General features: G+C 37.6%; 1 protein-coding gene across 1 annotated transcript in view; it reads left to right on the plus strand.

Annotated features, from left to right (window-relative positions):
* Window positions 1–17310, plus strand: part of FUT9 (fucosyltransferase 9) — a 102127-nt gene extending 84817 nt beyond the window's left edge. Inside the window, 1 exon segment of the mRNA XM_032105096.1 lies at window positions 8151–17310. Coding sequence (XP_031960987.1) covers window positions 8151–9238 — 1088 coding nt within the window. The 3' untranslated portion in view covers window positions 9239–17310.
* The last annotated feature ends 7777 nt before the right edge of the window (window positions 17311–25087 follow it).

A 25087-nucleotide genomic window follows, 5' to 3' on the forward strand; every position in this document is an offset into this window, starting at 1 on the left:
AAACATCACCTTAGAACATGTTGGTGTTTGTAGCTACTGGAGGATTTTTTCAGGCAATTGTTCCTTCAACCCATTCCTCTTATGTATTTGCTATTTCTTCACTGAAGGACTTCAGGTTTTTTCTTTTCTACAGAAAAAGTCTCTTCAGTGACTTTGTTAAGCTTTGTATTTCTCAGCTTGTTATACTTGTAGTTCCAGCTGTCTGCTCTTCCTTTTGTTACGCAAAGAGACACTCCAAGAAATTAACGACTGCTTTCTCTCAACTTCAATTTTGTTTTCTCAGAAGAGTGTGCAGTTTGAGAGGTTGAGGGATTGTTAGTTTTTGTTGTTTTACAATATACACTATCTAAAATAGATATGGTTTTTCAAATATGCTTTCATTCTTGTTATATCATGCTTTAGGCTTTGGGGGATTATGTTTTTGTTTCAATTTGTGTGTGTGCATATGTTTAAACTTCTTATTAGGAAAGTTTCTGAATTTACTTTTTGTGGATCTTGATCTTTCTCTCTGTGTTTGAGTAAAGATGCACTTGGATCAGATCTTAAAAGTCTTCTGTTGTTGTTTTCAGTGTCCAAACTTTATAGAATAGTATAATTTTTATAATGAGTTACTAATCTTGCTCCAGCAAGACAAATATTTCATTCAAGAGTCTTGTTTTATAATCACCTTCTATCTTACACTTACCAGTTTGGGTTTTTTTAAATATTTAGTACTACCAACACAAGTCATCTTGAAAACATAGCTGTTGGTGCACAATGAAAATGATTGGTGCTGGTTTTCCATTCTTCCAATTAGTGCTGGTGTCCTTACACTCACAAGTGCTCTACAATCCATCACATATTTGGATTGCATTTTTCCCAGATGGAAAATAAGCAGCCATTGTTTCTGGCACTCACTATATTACAATATGAAGGATTTGTACTCTCTATACACAGAATCTAACCTGAAGCTTTGAGCCATTGATGGGCTTTTAAGAAAGCTGGGTCAGTGAGGAGTTCTGCTCAAGGCATTTGGACAACAACTAGCAGAACCTGGATGAGGACTCTTGGCCATCCGGAGTCCTGTTGACCAATGCTTAGTTACTTCTTAGCTCAGAATAGTCAAGAAACTCAATGCTGTTGGTTGTATTTGTAAAACAAATGCCCATCCTTCCACTCTGTGAGGAAAAAAAAAAGGCTAATTTGCAAAGAATATGGACATATTTTTTAAATTAGGCCTATAAATTATCACCTCTCTTCTCTGCTTTGACTCTAGTAGTAAATGGCATTCTCCCACTCAGCCACAGAGCAGATTGAAACTGATTTGAGTGCTTCAGTTGCTTTCTTTTCTCTCTAGGGCTGTTGTTGTCTCACTGGCAACTAGTATCCATAGCACAGAAGACATGGCAAATTAAAGCAAGAACACGTACCTGCATCCTAAAAAGCAGTTATACCAGTACAGATCCCAAACCTAGAGGTATAATGAGTCTTTTAAGGAAAAGGTACTAGGCAAGCAGAGAAGTGAAATGTTAAGTAGAGATCAGATTATGGGGATTTTATGGTATTTCTTAGAGGTCTCTCAGGCTTTCTTTCCTGGCTACAGAGCTATCTCACAAGTTCTGTTGCCACTGGCAAAATCCTCAGATCTATGAAGTTGTAGCTGCAAAAAAAAGGGAGCATTTAATCTCAATTAAATTTTTTTAGCTTGCTTATGCAGCAAGATACAGCAGTGTAACTACTGCACCTAGCCTCTAATCATATCTACACAAACAGCTGGTGGTCAGAGCTCCAAAAGCCTTGCTTTGCCACAGAATTAATATACCCTACCGTAAGTGCTCAATATTATAAGTAGGCATCCTCTGATTTTTCCTGATTCTGATTTATCTTCTTTGCAGGAGGAGGTGTTTTTCCACTATACAAGGGAAATACATATTAGGAAATCAGCCAGAAGCAACTGTGATTTTTTGATGGGGAGTTTAGCTTAAGTGCACAGGAATGCCTATGGTTCTTCTGCCACTTCATGCTCCCTCTCTGTTTGGCTTTGCTCACATCATTTTCACAGCCACTGTGGGTTAATCAGGGCTTTCTGGTGGGCAGGTGGCCATCACAAATACATAGCTTGTGCAGGTATGTTATTCATATTTCAGCTGGCCAGCTGCACTTTTACAAGCCAGTCACAAAGCTGCTGAAGAGCTCTTTCTGCAATTCTGGCAGAATCAGAGAGAACAGCAGTTTGCTGTTCCCAAACCACATGGAAAGAAGGGAGGAAGAGACCACTTGCTTTTGGAGCACTTTTCTTTGATCAGCTTCATTTTGTGCAGAGCCTTTTCAAGGCTTTTGAGAGAGGGATGGACTGGCTTGTGCTGCATAACTAGGACGAGCTTTATATTCAGGAAGATAAAAAGCTCTTTCCTGACAAGACAGATAAAGTTTTCTGCTAAGCTACAGTGGCGAACAACTCCATTTTCTATACCCAGCGCAATATGGAAAGCCATCATCTCTTTCACAGATTACTGTCGGTCATAAACTAGCTGTGGACAAGCAAATGTGGAAGTTAAGGTAAAAAAGGTTCTTTCTTTGCATGTTACCAAGGCTGGCAATGCTGCTGAGCTTCTGATCACTTTGCTTGCATTTATTTTCCAGTTGTGCCAAGGGAAGGGATGGAGAGTACTCCTGTACCCTCTGAGAAAAACTTAAAAGCTCATGATTAGAAAGCAACACAGCTGCCATGTGGAGTGTCCTGACACTAACTCCAGATTGTCTGGAAAAGTTTCTTGCTGAAAGGACTTTATTTTTTCATATGTGGCGGTGCTGGTGGATATAGAGTCACTCCCGTATGGACAGCAGTGCTTTAGCCATTTTCCTCTGCTGTTCTGAGAGACTCTGTGTCCCTGGCTAATGTCTTTTGCTGTACAGTTGGATCACAGAAAGAAACCACTGAGCTGTTGCATAAGCAGCTGGACAATGACAGTGTGTGACTGCCGTGGAGAGAAGGAGAGCATAGATGACAATCACAAGGAAGGCTGGGGGCTGCTGAGCCATAGCAGGATGCTGTGCGTCACCTAGAAATTTGGAGAAGGAAGCTGAGAATAGGGTAATAGGGTTTTCTTCAGTAACGGGTCAAGATTCAGATATTCTCAAAAGAAGTAGCAGTACCCCACTGTACTAGCAATTGACAGGAAGATTTAGGTTTAGCCTTTGAAAATAGGGATTGTGTTGTTGCTGTTGTCCACATAGTTTTTTACTTCCCTTCACATTTTCACTCTGTACAGTGTGCCTACTTCATAGTTTGCAGACAACTTTGAAGATGGGGGATGTTTTTACCCATTTATTCAGCAATTCTTTGCAGTTTTAGACTGCCAGTTTGTGTTCTTATTAGGTGCATTTTATGAGAATCTGTGTTTAATATTATGAGCACAAGGCAGGAAGGAATCAAGTGAGGTCAACCTAGCCCAGCCGTAGGACCTGGGGACACAGTCTGATCTCTTATTGCTTAGTGGTGCTTGTGTAACCTGTTCTTACCAGTCTCCAGTGACAGGTTCTGCTCCATCCCTAAGCAATCTATCCTAATGGCTACCTGTCCTTGGGGTGCTCTTAGATCATTTTTCTAAAACTGTTCAAAGTATATATTACCACAGCTGAATAAAATGATTCCATACTGTTCTCAGAGTGCAAATACACAAAACTGGAATCTGTGGAATTAACAAATAACCCGAAAACAAAGAGGGTGGAGAGGGGAAGAAAAAGAATGTTGTAAACAGTAGAATAAAAATATGCAGTCTGAGATCAGCAGCTCATTCAGCTTTCAGCCTTTTAACTCTGTGCAGCTCTGTTGAGCCTTTTCATACTGGACTGTTTTCAGAAATCTGTGGACAGGCATGGAAATGTGTGGAAGCAAGCCTGTGTTTGGATGGTGGGGGAGAAAAAATCCACTGTTCTGGTTGCAACAGAGGAAGCATAACTGGGAGCAGTGAGAGTTAATTCCAATAAAAAGGAGCAGTCTTCAGTTTCAGAGAGCTAAAAGCAAAAGCACTTGGGGGCATGTCCATACAGCAGTGACTTGGAGATAAGAAGTTACACACTGGCTATCCTGAGGCAATCAGGTTTCCTTTAATACGGCAGGTGAAAAAGCTCCAGCTAACTGGAAGTGTGCTCTAAGAGAATACAGCTGTTAGCATAAATGCAGATATGCCATGGCCAAGGCAGGTAAAACATGCCAGAGAACAGGGAGAGCAATCTCAAATGAGCCTTCTTTCTAACAATAACAATTGTTTGCTTGTGATTCCTATCAGTTCCCACTGCATTCAACTGTGTTTTTATAGCCCAGGAGGATCTACCTAGCCTGTCAGCTTCTAAAGGTACCTACCTCTGACACCTCTTTTAACCTCAGTGTCCTTCTGCTCTTCACCCACTCTGATCCCAGGAGCGATCCTCAGAGACTATCTTGAGGTTATTAAGTACTTCTGCTTGACAGATTCTGAGACCAGCTGGTGGTGAAGACAAGAGCCCTGAATGGTTAAAAATTCTAAGGTGTGAAAATAAAGTGATTTTTTATTCATTATATTCAGCGTCCACACTTCCAAGAATTTTTGCTCCATCTTTATTTTAAAATACTATCCTTTTCCTTTGGAAAATCTCAGTACTAGACTAGTAGTGAAAGTTATAACTCTGCAAGCACTGATATATTTTGGGCTACTGGCAAAACCTTGAGAAGCTGGAGAAATTGGTGTAAAACTAGGTGTAAAACTATACCAGGGAAATAGGCACTGATGTTATTGACCAGAAAGGTTCTATTTTCTCTCCCCTGCAGTATTGCATAATCTTTCTGATGATCCATATCTGTCTCTTCTGGAAATATTAAAAAGTCCCAATTGCAATGAAGATACAATAAAACAGTTTCCATAGAAATCAATTTTATTTCTTAGGGAGCATAATGCTTTCAAAAAATAGATATATTTTTGCAAGCCTTGTCTGGTATACTTGGGGTTAAGAGTGCTGATACCCCATTACTATCCCTCTGGTTTTGTTGCTGCTAAATGCAGTTGCTTGCTGATGGAATGCCAAGATTTGCACTTTAAAAGAAGCCTTGCTAAGTTTTATACTGAGAAAAACTGTCTTGTACTGATGAAATACTAGATTTTCGACTTGGGGAAAAAAAGGCACCTAGAAAATACTTGCTACACCACAGCATTCTGAAATGTACTTTATAACAAAACTATCAAAAGTACAGAATTCTTCCAGCTGGCAAAAATCTCAGTAAACACATCTCTTTGACAAAGTTTTCCTTTCAGACTCTGACATGCATGGGGGAGGGAATGCACAGAAAGGAAATTTGTGATTCTGCGGTAGAAGGAAAACCGTGAAAAAGGGTGAACTAAGGTCACTTGCCTGGATGGCTTGTAACAAATGTCTCCTTAGTGTCACCTTAATAATGAGAATTACAGTGGGATGTTAATGGTTATCTTGGGCACAAAAAAGAAGGACATAAATAAATACAGAAAAGACTCCCCATTTTGGAGAATATTATGGAAAAAAATAATCTGTGTATTCTAGTGCACCCTAATCTTTATGTCCCAGCAGTAGAGACAAGCTACTTCTCAAGAAAATCCCTTCCAACCCAAACCATTTTATGACACTTTGCAAATAGTATTTGTCAACAAGTGCTTACACATGCCTTCACTGTACTTACTGCTGCCTGACTGTGCACAGGACTCAGTCCCAAAAGCCATGAAAGCAGGGTTTGCTGGTCCATTCCATAGGTTCCTCAATCTGCCTTGCGAAGTCCAGAAGCCATTGCTTCTGTTGGCACTTCATCATGAAAAGTTGCTGCTATTGCCAGTATACATCTTAAGAGTTATTACTGGAGTTAACACAAAATGGAATACAAAAATAGAACTCCATGAAAAAATCCTGTCCAGCTCCTCAGGGTATAGGCAAGTGGTATTTTTAGGAGTCTGCTCAGGTCTTCTGCTTCCTTGCAATGACTTTCATTCAGTTTTTTAATGGGTCTTGCTTTCAGAACCCTTTTCCACCATCCCATTAGCAGCAGTTTCAGAGTGAAACATGCCAGTGATGCCAATAGATCTAACGGATCTGTGCATCTGCATAATGGACAATTAGTTCTCTGAATCCAAAGGATGCAGGACTATAAAGGACTATATGGCCAGGATGTAGCTAGCCTGGATGTAGGCTAGTGTTTTGGTAAAACACAAAATCTAAGAACCATGATCCCAGATCAAGAAGGGAGACATGAGTTCACAGGGCAGCAAAGCCAGGAGAGGAAATCAACCCAGAAGAGACAAAAGTAGGTAAACTCACCTGTTTAACACAGTCAGAGGTTACTATTGGTACTTGGGGCACAGACCACAGGTGATTATCCTCATATTGGCTCTACAATTCAGAAGCTTCCCACACAAATCCAACACCTTGGACAAGCTAGAATTTCAAGCAGAGAACAGAATACATAATATTTGGTCACTCCCTATGTAAAAAGAATTGTCATGTGGTGATGCAGGGGTTTGTTATTAGCAGACGAGCTTAGTGTAAAATAATCCTTATCAGAGATACTTGAGTCAAAGGGCTTTTAACTGGAGGGTGATTACTTTACAAGACACAATGTTAAAATCCTTTTCTAATTTTTCATCATCCTTTTCAATCCCTAGAAAATGATCAGCCCCTGTGAACAGACGTTTCCCAATCTATTGTCCAAACTCAGCTCGCGCTATCCGTTCAGTGATAAGTTATACCTATTCTGTGTATTGCTTTCAATAGCACAGAAACAAAGAACAGCTTTACATGAATATCAGTTCAGCATCCTTTTTTTCATTGAGCTTCATCTCCTAGAGCTGCTCAACCGAAATCCCTTCTTCCTTAGAGATCCCATTCTTGCTCTCCCTGCAGTAAGGCAATGAAACAGTCTTTGGCTCTCATAGGTCATAGCCTTCCTTCTAGACATATTTTCCAGCAACAATCAACATAGGCTAAAAGAAGCCAATGTAATTAATTTTTATATTTATATATACACATATATATATACACACACACATACATACAATATTATATATTTTTCTATTTATAGAGGTGGGATTTTTATAATTTTTTTTGTGGGGCTATCTAGTCAAGATAACAGAACAAAAATAATTGGAAAATGTACAGAAAAAGAAAACCAGACAAATTTTATAGTAATTGTAACTCACTGTAGAATCTACAGTGGGCCAGTTTATTCAGAACACTTCCTTCTGGTAACTGACCTCCCCTCCTTTTCCTTTGTGTGTCATAGTGCTCCATGGTTAACTGTTTTCAGGTTTAGAACATCTGTGAATTCTAGGGCTACATTCAGGATCAAAGGTTAGCAATTAGCAACCCATAACTTTGTTAGGTTTCTCAGGAACCATATGGAAGAGTAGTTCTGGGAAGAGATTGATCACTTCTCTCAGGAGGAAACAATTAGAGCAAGGACAAAGGAGGCTATACGGACTCCTCAGCCCTATTTCCCCTATTATGGAAAAATAAAGGATACCTCACAATGAGGCAGCTATCTCTACTTTTCCTAATTCTTAACATATAAAAACATAATGAAATGCATAAGGATATATTTTATATTCATTTGTCTTTATTTTTCTTTATGTTGGAAATATACTAAATATGTGGCTGCATAAGGAAACCCTCTATTGGTGCTTTCCTCCCCTAGGTTTTTAGGAGTCCTCTAGAGAAGGCATGAATGTTCATCCCTATGTAGCCAAGAGACATGAACTAGTTTTTGAACAAATGTGAATGGAACAAATCTGCAGCATGTTATACTTTAGACAGTCATGAGGATAGAATCAAAGGGTAATTTTGTCTGTCTTGTGTGTTCCAAATGCTTGGCCTAGGTTCTAAGCAAAAAAACTTCTCAGTATATGCTGATTCACACCAAGTATGAGACATATCAAAATCCTTCTCTTAATTTGTCAGTGAGCTTTTAATGTGAAGAAGACAAATATTGTCACTTCGTCCTAGTGTTCAGGAACCCATGCCCTCCCCATTCAAAGGAAATTTCTGAGGTTGCAGCTCAGTGCTATTGACGCTCTATCCATTATGATGTCTGATTGTTTTAACAGGACATATATATGTAATTTAATACCTGATATTATTTTCTCTCTTTCTCTTCCTCTGTTTTTTTTTTTTCTCAGAGCAAATTATGACATCGACATCTAAAGGAATTTTCCGGCCATTTTTTATTATCTTCATTATCCTTGGTTGTTTCATGGCATTTATATTAATTTATATCAAACCAACAAATAGCTGGATTTCTGGTCCTATAGAATCAGCCAGTTCAGTGTTGAAGATGAAGAACTTCTTTTCTTCCAAAACTGATAATCTCAATGAAACTACTGTTTTGATCTGGGTTTGGCCTTTTGGTCAGACATTCGATCTAACATCCTGCCAAACTATGTTCAATATCCCTGGGTGCCATCTGACTATTGACCGCTCGCTATATAACAGATCCCATGCTGTTCTCATTCATCACAGAGACATTAGCTGGGATCTGGCTAATTTACCTCAGCAAGCCAGACCACCCTTCCAGAAGTGGATTTGGATGAACTTGGAGTCTCCAACTCATACTCCACAAAAGAGTGGCATTGAACACCTTTTTAACCTGACCCTGACTTACCGGCGTGATTCAGATATCCAGGTGCCTTATGGCTTCATGATGGTTGGTACGAGTTCCTTCGCATTTGAAGTACCAAGTAAGGAAAACTTGGTCTGTTGGGTTGTAAGTAACTGGAACCCTGAGCACGCTCGAGTCAAGTATTACAACGAGCTCAGCAAATACATTGAAATCCACACCTACGGACAAGCCTTCGGAGACTACGTCAACGACAAAAACTTGATTCCTACTATCTCCACGTGCAAATTCTACCTTTCCTTTGAAAATTCAATCCACAAAGATTACATTACTGAGAAACTTTACAATGCTCTTCTGGCTGGATCAGTACCCGTTGTACTGGGCCCTTCCAGAGAAAATTATGAGAATTACATTCCAGCAGACTCTTTCATACATGTGGAAGATTTTCTCTCCCCCAGAGAGCTGGCAGAATATCTTCTGATGCTTGACAAAAATAACAAGATGTATCTTAGTTATTTCAACTGGAAGAAGGATTTTTCAGTGCATCTTCCTAGGTTCTGGGAATCACATGCATGTCTTGCTTGTGATCATGTGAAAAGACACCAGGAATACAAGTCCATTGGAAATCTCGAAAAATGGTTTTGGAATTAATTTGTGTGTGTGTGTGTGTGCGCGTGCACTTTTTTGAAGAAGCCAGAAAGGACTTCAGTCCAAGTGGAGAGGAAAGGAAAAGAAGAAAAAAGGAAGGAAAAGAGAATCTCATGTCATGGTTTATCAGCTATTTTCTCCGGGCTATCCTATTTATATTTTGTAAGAGATTTTAAAAGATCAGCAGCAGCAGTCATCAGTACTCAGTTTCAAATTATAATAGAGGTACTAATTATGTACACTGAAGAATATTTGATTGCTTATTATAAATTTAAAACAAGATTTTCCACATTTTCTGTGAAACACATCCCAGTCTTATACTTGAAGTAGTCATTTTTAACAATTGTTTTTTATTTTTAACATTATATCCCTATTGTTTAACCTATTTGGAAAATAAGGAAAAAATTTTTAAATGTCAGAGAAAACTTTAAGAATATAATTTGTTGCTCCAGACTGAAATGTGTGTAATACTTCAAAAGACAGCAAAGTTTCATATGTTCATCTTGCATTTTATGAGCACAGTAAAGTACAATACCTAACATTATGGAAGTGTAATTAGTTGCACCCTTTTTAAGGGTAATGAACATAGAATTATAGTTTTTTAAACGTATTAGAATAGCAGACAGTCTTTGTTTCTAAACATGTTTCCCAAATTGTTCCATTATGTTGTTTTTTACCCTGTGAAGAAAAAAGAAGTCGTATTTAGAGAAGACGACCAATCCTGGTGACCAGAGTCCAGATTCATCCAAATTTTGAGTGTATTCAAATGTAGCACACCCTTAGCCCTCAATGTGTCTCAAGTATTGTTAACCTGAACCAGGGCTCTAAGTGGTGTTACACTGATACAGAGGTAAACAGATTTTAACAAAGGTGTTTGATTACATCAGCCTCATGCACTGAATTCAACTGGTAATGATGGATTTTTAGAAGTAGTTTGCTGAGAAATTTTAGAAAGCTCTCTCATATAATTTCTTGAATAATAGTGAATTTTCCCCCAATTCTGTCAAGATCTGTTGAATTTTAACTGTAGCTGGACAAATTGATGTTATGATGCTAAGTGTGGGGAAAAAATTACTAAACAGTCAATTTTCTGAAAGAAATATGCTGAAATTCAGTAAATAAGCTATCAGGCTGACATATAACCTTTCAACTTATTAATCTAATGAATTTTGGGATTTGAAAATATTTTATGTGACAGATATTAAAAATGCACTCTTCAGAGCAACAATTGCTATCAATATTTGATAACATAGGTAGATTTTTAAGTATTAAATTTGCTCTAATAGCAAATACAAAATTGTGATGATTTGCATAATTGTTAAAAATGTCTGCTGTAAACATGTGTCATTTGATTTTACTACTTCTTTCTTTCAGCTAAGACAAATTTCTGATTGCCATATATATTCATATATACAAGGTTTTTTAATGACATAAATGTATGGATATGTTTTGGTGTCAAATGGAAGCCAATCAGCTTGGATTTTCAGGTCAGAGTGCTACAAATCACACCTGCTACTGTAAAAAAGAAAAAAGTTAAACTGGAAAGACTTCAGCTTATAAGATGTATAAGACCATGATCAAGCAAAGTAATCAATCAAGTAACTAAGATTAAATTTGCAGACAACCATGTTTCTTAAGTAAGGAAATGAGAGATAAATATTTAGCAAAAGATAAGGTGACGTGTCAGATTTTTATTTTCTTTTTATTCCAGGCTGGAATAGAAATCCAGAAGGCTATAAGAGTAATAGGTAAATTTCTAGAACCCAAAACCCCACAGAAAAGTTACAGAATCACTTCTGCTCTCCCTATGGTTTCAAAAGCTGTATTCTGATCCAGCTAACTTTCAATATACTGTGAATCACCTAAACTCACCAGCATTCTAGTATGCAGTAAGATGAGCTTACCTTGAAAATTCATGCAATACAACAAAACTGAGTCTTCTAAAAACAAGCTTCTGACATGGATGTAATGTCAGTAGTGTTTTATCGTTTTGAAGGCAAGTGGCTATGGCTTACAGTCTGTCCTACAGGACATCATAACATTTTGTTTTCAGGACTGTGAAATTCTCAGTGACTGAACATACTGCTGGATTGGCTCGATGACCTGATTCCCTCAGTGCTGGAATTTGGAAGTTCTTTGCAATGATCTCAGTGGAAGGTGAATGTGCACAGTCCTTCATTTCATTCCTCGTTTCAGATTGTGAGTTGTGCTGTGTGTTAGAAGGCCTTAGGTCGAATCAGACTGGTTTCTCAGCAGCAAGTCCTTATAGTAATAATGAGCAAGCATATATAAGATATATGTATTGTTACTACAAATATTGGTCAGTGGATACACAGGAAAGTTTTAAATATACACTGAATTTTAATCCTGTAAGTAATGTCTTTACCTCTGTAAGCACAGGATCCAGTCAGCATGGCTAATCTTAGGCTGAATTTTAAGAAATGTGAAAGTCTTTTGATGGAACTGCTGGAAAGAGTGTTGTTCTCTTCAGAGAAGCTCCACACAAGGCTTGTATGTATTTCATTCAGGAAACATTGCTAAACATGCTAAAATTGCTTTGAAGATAAACAAAGCAGGAGAGAAATCTAATCCATAATTATGCATAAGAATCATTACCAAATCCTAAAAAATATACATGACTCTAATGCCTCACTGACATTCTTGAAGAGTAAGGGCTGGAACGAAATTGAGCCAATTTTTTATGAAGATTTTAAGGTGATCTGCAGGTATCAGGCCTTAAGCAGTTCTGGATATAAAGATCTTTGTTGACAGAAGATGAAGCATTTTTGGGCGTGTCCAGCCTGTGTAGTAAATGATGTGATGCAGTGGATATAAAACATCTGTGCTCCATGCATGCATAAAGACTGCCTACCTAGACCTACACACCTAACTCACCTTAGTTTGCTTCCAGTCTGTATATGACATTCAGCATTGTGAGGTCTGTGCTTTTTTTGTGATCTACTCTACATGAACAACAAGCACAAACAGACTCAAATAGCAAATCACTGTGAAAGACAATGAGCAAACTCAACCAACTGTGGAAGGGTAAATTACATGGGACTAGACAAAATAGGTATTATGCTTTGGTACCACTGGCAAAAGAAGATAATTGCACCAGAAAAGAGAACTAGAAGATGGGAAATCACACCAGTTCTATTTTCTCAACAAATATGTTTCAGACATTCTGTTTATTTTGTTTGCCAGCCCACAACAGTCTTGAGTTGCACTTCTCACAAGCTAACTAATCAGGCAGTGAAGACAGAGAGTAATTACCATTCTTTTACAATGGCTTACTCTGGATGTTTTTAGGCTCTCTGTCATGCACTGAGCTATCAACATTACTGCCTTTCTCAGTGTGGAAAGTAAGACCCAAACCAGATAAAATACTAACAGCACATGCATTGCTACCCCACTGAATGTGAACAGGTATCAGACAAAACTGGCAGCAGATCCTTCTAAAGCAGTTTTCCTTTCATTCCATAGACAATGTCCACAGCAGCTCTTGCTTAGTATGAGATCTCCATTCCTTAGTGAATCCTGTTGCCAGTTTCTTTGAGTGCCTCTTCCCATAGGTCTATAGTCACAGTGAGCAAGCAGACTGAGGCCCACAGAAAGTGTGAGACATCCAGCAACATACTTGTCTTTTAAGAAACAGATCAAATAAAATTAAAGTTGCACTGAAAAAGCATGAATGTGGGGATTTGTAGAGTTCATGCAGGCTGAGAAAGATATGGGAAATTGACACCACTGAACACAATACAGAACTACTTTCTCTCTCTAGATACTCGTGTTTGTTTCTCAAAATAGGCTTTAAAAAATCACGTAATTTTCTCCCATCTCTAAACAGGCAAGCTTCAGTTAAACAACCAATAACCGTTTCTGATTATTCAAGAATGGGACTCTTGTTGGCCTTGTATTATCTTTTTTATTAGATGCAAAATAACATTCAGGGGAAGAAAGAAGTCTGTCAGTAAAATAATCATATTTCTTATCTAAATTCAAGGACCTTTATTCTTATTTTCTTTTTTGATTTATAAGTCCTCATGCAGCATCACTTTCTGGACATGATTCAAAAGGACCATAAGAGTATGCAGATGACCATGAGACTTAAGCATGTGGTTAATTTTAAGAGCATCTTTAATGTTTTAATGCACTGGGGCTTTAGTGAATATGTTTTCATTGCCTTTAGGAATTGTGCCAAAGAGTGTGGGCTATAGACATCAGAGACCAATTTGTGTGGCCTCTTTTGCATCATGTCCATAGTGAGTGGACTGGCTGAGTAGTAAGTGAGTAGTCCACACTGAAAATCTTGGATTCATTCTGATTTGCTGTCTTAACCAATAAATCTTGGCCCAACTCTTCTGCTTCACCATACTCTATGCAGCCTGAGCACAGCACCTCAACTTACAGCCTGCCCATGCTATGCAGGGTCACTGTACTTCCATGTGACATAAAGAAGCCAGAGTGGCTGAGGATGCTGCAATAGTATTTCGAGGACTGTGAGGATGAAAACATAAAACCTGGTCATGTCCTAAAATCTGGACTCAATGTGCCCTAGAGAGGGTCAGCCTCAGCCATATACCTGATTTTCCTCTGAGGAAAGTATTTGGTTCATTCTAGGTGAGCCTGTGAGTAATCACTGTGTGTGCAAAGTGGGAAAAAGAAGTGTCTATGTGTAGGCTGACAAGGAAGCTTCTGACCTATTTAAACCAGCAGTGAAATTCAAACAAATACTCACGTGTTTCCTTGGTCAAAACTAGAATGTTGTTGAGAAGAGAGTCCAGGGGAAGTATTTGTATACCTACCAGCTGGTGGGCTTTTTCATTAATTTTGGCTGACAGTTCTGTTTTGGCTTTTTTTTTTTTGTTTTTAATAAAAGTGATTTTACAATGTTAGAAATCAATCAATATGATTTATAGAAGATAGGTATTTCATCTTATTGTCTGCTTCTTGCTTGGGCAATTCTTCTACCAGAGCTAGCAAGTGATTTGGGAGATTCCTATGCTAGTAACAAAGGATTGAGCCAAGGGTGAAACGGCTTGGGTAAAAAAATCCCTGTCTTATTCATGGATGTTTCCCTTCTAATATTTGAATATCTAGTTATAGTGCTATGGCCAATTCTACATTTAGAGAATCAATGTAAAAAGCATACTGGTTAGATATTCTCATAAAAGGTACAGAAATACCAATAAATTGATTAAATAAACCATGCAGTGGTAATTTTAATTCATGGTACTATTGCTACAGAGTGATACAGATGATAAAACCATCAACTCGTGAGAAATAACTTGGCCTAGAGACATTATCCTGCAGTTTTCATACTGGAGAAACTGGAGTCCTGAAATGGAGTAACCCCATTACTCTATTGCAAAGGTAATTAATTGGCAATCTTTTGTGTCACCATATTCTCTACACAGTTAATTGAAAACAAGTCTCTGTACAGTGAATAGTTCAGAGATCGCTCATGTGGCAGAGAGCCTCTCACCCCCAGGTTAACAGCCTGAATTACGAGTCAGTTGGTTCAGACCACTGTTTGGCAGCCTCTAGTAGATGATTCTGTGGTCTCAGGTTTTTCATTGCTGCTTTCAGCCAAGGAAGGCAAAGAACTGAGCTGAGACTCATCTGACACCCTCTGTAATGCACACTCACCAGGGTGGCTTAAGACACTCTCACTTCTGTAGCCTATACTCTGCCTGTTTATGATGATGCAGAAAACTTTACTGTTCCAAGTAATAAGAGAATTAGCTTTATTTTTTGGTGTGGTGCCAGTCTGTACAAATATATTATTGATACTTGGGGGAACTCCTCATTAACATTCCTAAGTAAATAATTAGCAGGAAAATAATTTAATCCTTGCAAATTGGCAGCAAAAGCAACTGTTTGTTATTCTTTATTATTAATTAGTCCAGTGGAAAAGAGGATTTGATGAAACTTTATCCCCCTGCTTTGATATAGCCTGTTTGGATCCAGATACAGAAATATGTCTGGTAGCAAAATTTGGAAGATATATGGTAAACCAACAGATATATCTATAAAAAGTTGGGGTAAATTTCCTATAGAACCTTGAAACTATAAATAAGTGCTTCAGCAGTCACCAGATGGAAAAAGTTCCCATCAATCCATTTCTTTACAATATCATAAGAAAAGCCAGCCTTATATATGCTGTTCGGCAAATAAATTAACTACAAAACCTACATTTTCTTTGCCACTTTGTAACACACATTATAAGAGTTGAGATTAAAAAGTTTGGAAAGGGACCTCCCTTGGTGCAATTTAATGTTTTAAAGAATCAATGGATATACCGAAAACAAGCAAGTGAGCAGCTTTTCCATCTATACAAAATCCTAATGTGCCAAACTGTTTCCATTGAATGAACAAAACAGTTAAGTATACGGACTTTTTATTAGGATTTGCAAAATCTTCTATTAACGCACTGTAATTTTGCACTATTTTGTAAGAAAATTTAAAAAAAAAGGAAAAATAAAAAAGGAACTGAAAAAGAAACGGAAAAAAAATCTAAAAATAGATGCCAAATGTATAGTTTGTAAAATACTATTTTTCTTATATAAGGTGTCATCACATTGTGAATCTAACTGTGTTATTGTAAACTGTGAAAAATGTGATGTTCTGTTGTGACACAGCCTATGAAGGGCCATTTCTAACACAGATTATTCACCTGGACTTGTTTATATGAAACATATTCATAAATCTGAGATCACTTTTATACTTATTTTTTGTAGACTATTTTTCCACATTTGCAACACAACTGTTATTTTATATCAAACATTAATTTTGCTTTAAAATATTATTTGAATAGGTGGGTGAGTGTCTTAAATGTGCCAGAGATTCAAAACTGTAACAGAGAGAATTCAGAAACTATTCTTTGCCAAACTGTAGTGCTACAAAAATCAATGTTGTTTTGTTGAAGAATAGGCACACTGTCAATAAACATAAGTTTCTAGTCCAATAATGATGACAATGTTACATTTTCTAGGATAAATGCCTGGTAGTTACGAGCTGCATTTCCCTGCTGTCTTTGTGTATGTTGAGGAAACAAAACTGTGTGCCATAGCTGAACGTCTTAGATATTCAGCCACTTAAATAATGTGCCATGGATTTGACCTCCGAGGTACATTAATGAGAATTAGGAGAAAAAAACCAAGCTGTTTGTCCTGATTCAAAGTCAGTTTCTGTGATGGGTCACATGAAAATGGGGTGGTTGTCAAGGCAGGACTGGGACGATCTCAGCAGAGATGGTAAGTTCTGTACATAGAAACACGGGGACTACATGTATTGTGTTAGTGCAAGATCAGGACCAAAGTCCCTTTCTTGTACATTTGAACTTACACACATAACATTGAGTGAGATCTGATAGGAACCCTCTCTTCATGTTCTCAGCTAATGATATTCCTTGTACTGACGTTTTTGTGTTTTATATAGTATATATATATAATGCATAAATTCATGTGTAAGAAAGACTAACCACGGGAAATTGAATTTTAATAAAAATAATGGAAACCACTCTTACCTGCAGGCACATTTTAAGATGCCATGTTGAAAGATCTTGTAAAAAGCTGTATTTTTAATTTATTAGTGATTGTATATTTTGCCCCATGATCTAGACATTTTATATCAGGGAGTCTACTAAAAACTGGTTTTTTGTTCCTTTTGAACACTACCATCACCCTGAGATGCATCTGAAAAATGTAGAGGTCAACCACTGATGTTCTGTGGTATTTTTTTTAATATGATGTTGTCGTTGAACTTTCTTCTGATTACCTATAACTATGTTTAGAGTTTTCAACATAATTTACCTGCAGACTGAAGATACCTACCGAATGAAACTACAGGTAACCATAATTATTTCAAAGACTTTCACCATTTATGTGAAATTAATGTTTCAGAACACTGATTCCAAGACAGTTAACAAGCAGCTCATTGACTCTTATTTATTGAGCACTGGAATTCTCCCTAAAGGATAAACACTGAATCATGTAAATAATAGTGCTCTATATAAGCCTAACAAGATATTGTAATAGATATATTTAAAATAAAAAGAGAACATTCCAAGTGTACTATAGTCTTTGATCATTATTTTACAGGTCTGATGTCACCCTTTTTCTTCTTGTGATACTTCTTATCAAGAGCCTGATCTGAAGATTGTTGCTACTCATAACCACGACTTCTGGCAGAGATCTCACAAACAGAATTTTGGTTCTTTTTAAGCGATTGCACATGAAATTGCTCTGAGTGCTCAGGGTCAGACTGAATTCATACAGACTGTCATATGAGTTTGCTATGTACAGCAACCAGCACAGCTGAATTAATATGATACTACAGTTGAGGTTACTTTGCCTTGTTTTTAACAATAATCTTCAAAATTTTTCCGAGGAGTGGAATAGTAATTTACATGGCCATATTTCATTGCTTTATCTACTGTACAAATAACCTACATTTGCAGAGCTTAACTGTATCTAAAATAGCAAATAGTTAACGCAATGGTGTCAGTTTTATTTCTAAATATATATGCAAACGATGGAAATATCTGCCACTGAAGTAAATGTAATAAATAATGCAGTATTTCCAGTAGAAAAGGTCATTTGGTTGCGGCAGTTGCAGTTTATCCAAGACATAATATTACATCTGACTACTGTGCAGATTGAAGAATAGGTTAGGGGTCTTCAAAAATCCTTTTCCTTTCTATCAGACAGGCAAATTTACTTTCCTCCTGAGCTAAAAAACTTTTGTTAATTTGGATACAGTCTTTGAAAGTTTATTTAATTCTTGACATTTACTTAAAGCAAACTTATCATCATCTTGAACTCATCCTTGACAAGTACAGAGACAGACAGACTTTTCAATACTACACGTGACAGAAGTCCCTGCCACATTTCACTCTCACACACACACAACCCTTTCTCATTCTTACATTCAAATTCCACTTCAAAAACTCAACCTAGGGCAGAATGTACAATTTTCTGTCTTTAAAAAAGACCTTTTTTCTTAAGTTATCAATTTCTACTTCCTCTCACAAACTTCCCTTGGATATGCCAACAAAGCTTTGTGTGTTTGGAAAGCCTGGTGTCTGCCCTGAATGTCAGAAGCAGTCAGTTTAATGGTATGCTTCTGAGAGCACAGCACTGAAGTGAAATCTGAAAGAAAAAAGGGTCAGGCAGAGAAGGTGTGCAAGTTTCTAACTCTGCCAGCAATACAATGCTATTACAGATGCTGAAACTACATCTCTGGGTGATAAGGCTGCTGTTGGCACAACTTCCTCATGCAGTGAAACAACCAATAAGCTCTTCATGAGCTCTACACAGGCTGATACTTCAGCACAAAACACTTCATTGAAACAAGTGTGCTGCCAGTGAGCCTGAGAGTAGGCTAGCACCACTCAAAATACAAAATACTTCATGTCAGTTCTCACACAGACTAAAACAGAAGCCTGCTTTCAAGAAATATATCATCTCAACATATATTTTAGTTCTAATAAAGCCTTTGGATAGAATAACAAGTCTTTAGACCATAGACCTAGTAGTAGCTTAAGGTACCTCAGAACAGTTTTCTACAGGTAGGTGTACAGGGGAGCATTGAATTCCTGAGTTTCCAGAATGTAAAGTAATTTTAAAAAGTAAATGGAGTCTGAGACCAACTCAGCTCACCTACTCAGAGTGTTTTCATCTTTAATCCTGTATAAGATCACATTAAAAAATAACTTAATGACTTGCAGTTCGATAACAATTGTTATTACAATTGATTTTTATGTACAATGAATCAGAAAAATGAAAGAAAATAAAACTGCTTGTGTTAAAATGTGGAAAATTAACTTAATTTTTTTCAGTCAAAATTAGTTTTTTGTGATGTTCTAATTGATGCTTTTATGAAAGATCAAAATCACTCTCAAAATTCTTGCCTTTAATCAAAAACTTAAAATTTCAGTAATTTCTATATAAAATTAATTCAAGAAATTGCATTCTAATTTTAACACATTTTTTCTGAAATTATTCTTTTTCCTAAAGGAGTCTATCTTTCTATGACAGGATTCTTGAATGAGGAAAATATCATCAACTGCATTTTCATTCTTCTCTTACCTTCTGTCATCTGAGTTCTCTCATGTGTGAAGAACACATACTCAGTGGGATATGGTTAATCAATATGGAAGAGTTGCAAAAGCTTTCAAAATAATTTCTATATAGTCACAGACTTGTTGCCATACCACAATTATGTTATTCCTGCAACAAGAGCAATCATTTAATGGCTGATTTCCAGCTTTCAGACATACACACTGTCAAGTTATGAACTTCACTCTGCTTTTTAAGCTGCCCAGTCCTGTCACTACAGTTTCTGACATTTGTTGACATTCTGTCTGCCTTATATCCATGTGGTTTCCTCAGCCATATCATGCCCTGTCCTTCTACACCGACTGTATATCTTTACATTCTCTGTCTGCATTTTGACATTAAATAAAAAAACTATTTCCAGCTAGAAATACAAGGCTCTGTAACCTTGAAGCAGTGAGCCCTACACCCTCATGCCACTGCCCCTTCCTTGTCACTAAATTAGATTTAATTCACATTAAGTTTAATTCACTGAAATGAAATGTAACAAGGTACATGGGCAATTGGGTGATTTTTAATCAGTTCAGCTTGTCAAACAAATATATTGCACTGCAATCAGCTGGATGTAACAATTACATCCAGAGTGGTGGTTTTACCCTTGAAACCTTTTATTCAAATGCAGATCCAAGACCATGTGGTTATACCAGTCCCAGTCTTGAGCTCAAAGACAGCAAGCGATGCTGAGGGCACAGACCAAAAGCACAAGATAATTATTTGGGCAATTATCCGATACTCTCTGATTAATAGGAGAAAAAGCAACCCAAATACATCTAGGCATACCAAATAATTTACTACAGTGCTACCTACCTGCACAAGCTCAGTTTGTGTCCAGCAGGGTTTATCAGCTCTGTCTCAGCACAGCCCTTGAGTCTGCATCTAGGATCTGTCTGGCACTTCTGGCTTCTTAAGTGCAGGGTACCATTTGAATCCACTGAACTCTCCAGAACCCTGGACAAGCTTCCCAGAAATAATAAAGTGCAGATGCATCTCCAAGCATTCCTGAGAGCTGGACAGCAGTGCCTGGTGTGCAGGATTAATTCTGTAGGCTAGCTATTAGCCATATAAGAGCTGGGTCAACAAGAGAATACGTTCAAAAGTGCAGCTTTCTTTGTTTCCATCACTTTTCAAGTCTTTCATGTCAGATTTCTGAAAAATTCTTTTATCTTCCATTTGTTTGATATTAAAAAGCTCTGTAAGCAATGGCACTTAAAATGATCACTCAAAACCTCTTACAAAAATTACAGAATCAAAACCTTAATCTTTGTAGTGATTTTAAATGTCTCTGATGCATTAAATTTTAGTCTGTGTTCAAGATGAATACATTTACAGATAAACATACTGTATAGCAAGGCATAGATCATTTACCTTTTTTGTAAGGCACACATATGTATTTGTAAGTGAAAACATAGTTTATGAACTCCATCTTATCAACAAAAATATGCAGGAATGTGCACCATAATGATAATAATTCTCACTGCCACCAGTCCCATTCAACCAAGAAGATCAAAGAGTTGGTGAAATAGATCTGACCCTTCAGCATCTATAAAAATGTTTTCCTTTGATGTTGCAAATTGTAGGCTTAAATGGTTCTGAGATTCTTTTCACACTTATGTAAAGCATCTGTAAAAGTGTTTGCAGAATTATGGCCTTTATTTTCCAAGAAAACTGGTGCCTTGCATAAATATTTTATTTCACAAAAATATTTAATTTTTACGTAAAATTTATTGTATAAATATCATGTTTTCATCTTTGCATTAGAGAACTGAGGCAGAGTTGATGAGTAACACCACACTTGAGCTATCTGCGTTGCCTGCACAGCCCACTGCAGTCATGAGCAGAGTGAACGAGCTCAGCTGTTGTACGGCGTTGCTGTGTAACAATACAAATCCTTGTCAGCACTGACCCAGCAGCCAAGCAAGCTCACTTCGAGCCATGGAACTTATGCAAGCGATCTGCTAAACCTTTCAACTCTGAAAATCTCTAGAATCCCCCATGAAAGTTAGTCAGAAAACAGGCCTTAGGCACTTTTCTAAATTTCTTAATCCATAATGAAAGGTGTGACTAAGTCACCTGGGAGCACCTCCCTGGTGTGGATATTAATGCGTACTTTTACAGTTCACCACATTAATAAAGACATCTCAAAGATTCTTCTCGTAAACTCTCAGCACGATTCTTTTAAGACAACTATAACCTGTCATCAGGGAAACATTTAAGGTTTTGGAAAACCCTTACTGAAGAGAGAGCTGTCTTCTTCCTACCAATTGGTTTTGTAGTAGCCTTCTGCCTTTTTTATACACTTGCTGGCAACATGATATGGAAGATTTGACTGGAAAGGACACATTCTAGGCCAGGACACCCAGAACTAGCAATTCTCAGCAAATCTGAGCATACAATTCATACTTAAGCTTAAAACTACTTTTGAAGGTGTTTTGCTGCTCTGAAATCTGTTTCTTAAGCCAGAACATTCCTTCTCATGGAAGTCCATCTCACCTTGTCAGAGCACTGCTCTTTATCTTAGGAGGGAAAATACTTTTCTCTTCCCTTAAGTTTATGCTCATGATGTGCTTCCACAGTGTTGCATCCCATCTCCATTTTTAGTTTGTTATTTCATTTTCTTTCCACATCACAGGTTTGCCATGCCCTGATATTCCTAGCTGTCAAGAGGAATTCCTGAATCTGAGTGACTAGACATCTATACAGTACTTGAGATGCTTAGTCATGCCAGCTTCAAAATTTCAAAAATAGTTTTCATTTTCTTTTCCATCTTCCTCCCCAAGGAGAACTTTATTGGGGATTTCTCAGGTCTTATAGTGGTTTCTTATTGTTCTCCCAATAGCTGATTGCTTAGTTTGAAGGCATTTCCCAATTACCTTCCTTTAAGAGTTTCTCAGTCACTTATCCCCACTATAGGAGAAATCCCTTCATTCATTTACCAGCTCAGCACCCTAATGTTATCTAGAAGTCTTACATAGATTTTATTTTCCCAATTTAACATATTAGCATAATATAATTGAAATTGCTTGTGAAGTCCAGAAACATTAATTTCAAGGCATTGATTTCATTGTTCTAATACTAGCAGTAATGTCTCCATTGTATGATACTACACCCCGTGGACAGAAGAATACATGCTTAATAAGCTTTGTTATCTCTTCTGAAGCTAATTGCTTCTGTGGGTTTTGATTCACAATGCGTTCTGGTTTTAAAAAGTTTCTCAAAACATCCCACTTCACCATCATTTTTTTAACCCAGACAATATGGTGCTCTTCCTCACTCTATTTACCAAACATAACAATGCCCCTCCACAGCAGTCTTTCAGCTAAGTTTATCAGCAGCCCCATTCTCTTAACAGACATATATTCCTTTTAACAATCTCTAGCAGAGGAAGCAATGAAGCCTAGTTTATGAATTCAGGTCTTGTAGTTAGATTCTCTAGCATATAATTAGGCATGATGTCTGATTAAAGCTTTTCTCACAATTAGGGCACTCATAATAGCTCTCTACTGTGGATTCCCTCATGTCTCTGGGGGGTTGCATTCATAAATCAGGTTCTCTTTCAGAAGGGGGAACTTTAGAGGTCTGCTTGAGCTATTCCATCATCCATTTTGATGAACATAATGTGAACATATTAGCTTTTCAACTACTAACACTGTGAAATCAGCTGATAAGCTGATAAGATAGGAAGTGTGAAAGATGGTGGCAGAAAGGGAAACACAGGTAGAGACAAGCAGAGAAGGAAAATAATCACTTAGGCATCATATCCTTAGGGAGTATCTAATATGTCTAATTCTGATAAATACCTTCTTCTACCATACAGCAGTATAAATCTGTGCCATTTTTACACACTTAGAGAAATGCAGGTTCAACATTTCACCTTCCATGTAACATGAAAGACAAAGCCAGGCTCTGTGCTGAAACAACTGCTGCTCCACTTTTAACCCAATTTCAAACCTTTTCCTTCTTCCTCAGACGGTCTTGATTTTATAAGACTCACATGAAGCTCTTTTCACACAATATTTTTCTTCTCTCACATACAAAAACTCTGTTTCTCAAATGTCCAGATAAAATGTTTTAAACATGAGAATGACAGCTAAGAATTTTTGCTGAAGGACAACCATTTCCCAACTGTTCACTCAAACACAAGCTGCTCACAAATAAGCATTCAGCCAAACAGCCATTAAAAAATGATTCTTCAGCAGCCTACGATATTGCACATTTGGACATCTGCTTGTGTCTGTTCTTGGAGACAGACCACCCAGCTGGAGAGACTCCTAGTCTAACCTATTTTGATCCTTCTTATGTCCTCACACAAAACTGCCATGGTGAGCTTTCCACCACAGCATCTCAAAACTGCCCCACAGGCGGCCACAGCTTTTCATTCTACGGACCAGTGTCAGCACCACATTCACTGGCCAACTTCTAAAATTCCCCTCTTAGATACTTAACAATCTGTGTGCACTCTTCAGGCAATCCCAGCAGCATGCACCTCTTTGGTCAGCCTCAGACATGGCAGCAGGTGGCAGACCTGTGTAACAGCATCATTCATCTCAAAGTCTCTTGAGTGAGTCAGTTGAAAGCTTCCCTGTCTACACCTGCAGAAGTGTTAAACAATGTGCTGGCAGGGACAAGCCAAGTGCATACCTTAGAGGCAGCAGTGTGTGGATAGAGCTGCCTCACTACTACTGTCAGCACCATGACATTGTGGGGGGAATCACCAGTAGAATTTTTTGTACCATATTTTTCTGTAAAATACAGACCTGTTTATGTTAAGTAATTCCAGAGCCAGCATTATCCTTCTGGAGTCACAGGTGAGTGAAAGATACAGATGTCTCAGTCCTCTCATAAATGTCAGAAGACTTGTCCTTGCTTGGCTGTATGGACTTCCACAACTTTTGACCCCATAGAAATTTTTTCCCAGCCTGCCCCTAAAAGTGATTGAGGAATGCACAAATCTCTCTTAAATCCACCTTTAGTGAAACTATGCACCAAATATTCAAATTTAGGCACAGGCAGTGGGAATCAGACATAAAAGGTCACTTTTTTCCATCACATCCCAGACTTTGTAATCTGATGTATTTTATTACATTATTAAAGTGAAACCTGCTCCCACTTATGCTTCAGACCACCTGCTGCCCTCCCAGTACATCCCTAGCATATTTCAGGAGTCATCTCATGCCAAGAGGCACTTAATATGTGACTATTCTATTCTGGAGGACACATTTTACTAGTGTGGACATATGTGGCTACTGTGGCTAGTCCCAGAGAAAGGTCACGGACATATTTCACTAGTAAAATGCAGTTAAATTTAAAGTATAGATTTAAGCCTTTAATACTAAGTACCTGTTTAAATTCGTGAACAGTCTTTCTCAGGAACTAAAACAGTATCACATCCCACCACCTGAAATAGGCATTGTCATATTCTCTGGGAATGGTAATCACGTTATGCTAAAAGAGCCATAAACTCAATTTAGGAAAAATCTATTTCCGTGACAGTTCAATGCATGATCAGTTTGGCAGAGTTCTAACAATTTACTCTCCCATATTTAACATGAATTTACCCCTTTTTAGTGGCAATTCCTCCTTAATGAAAACAAATTTTTTTACAACTGATATGACATAAAATGTGAACCTAATCTATGTCTAAATTTTGTGCTGTTTAATGACCTCCCTCCCCTTGATTACTATGAAAGCCCTCCTGCAGAGTTCAGCTGTGTAAGAGTGAATTCAGTCTTTTTCA

The sequence above is a fragment of the Corvus moneduloides genome, chromosome 3, assembly GCF_009650955.1.
Source record: "Corvus moneduloides isolate bCorMon1 chromosome 3, bCorMon1.pri, whole genome shotgun sequence".
In the NCBI taxonomy this organism is placed as follows: Eukaryota; Metazoa; Chordata; class Aves; order Passeriformes; family Corvidae; genus Corvus; species Corvus moneduloides.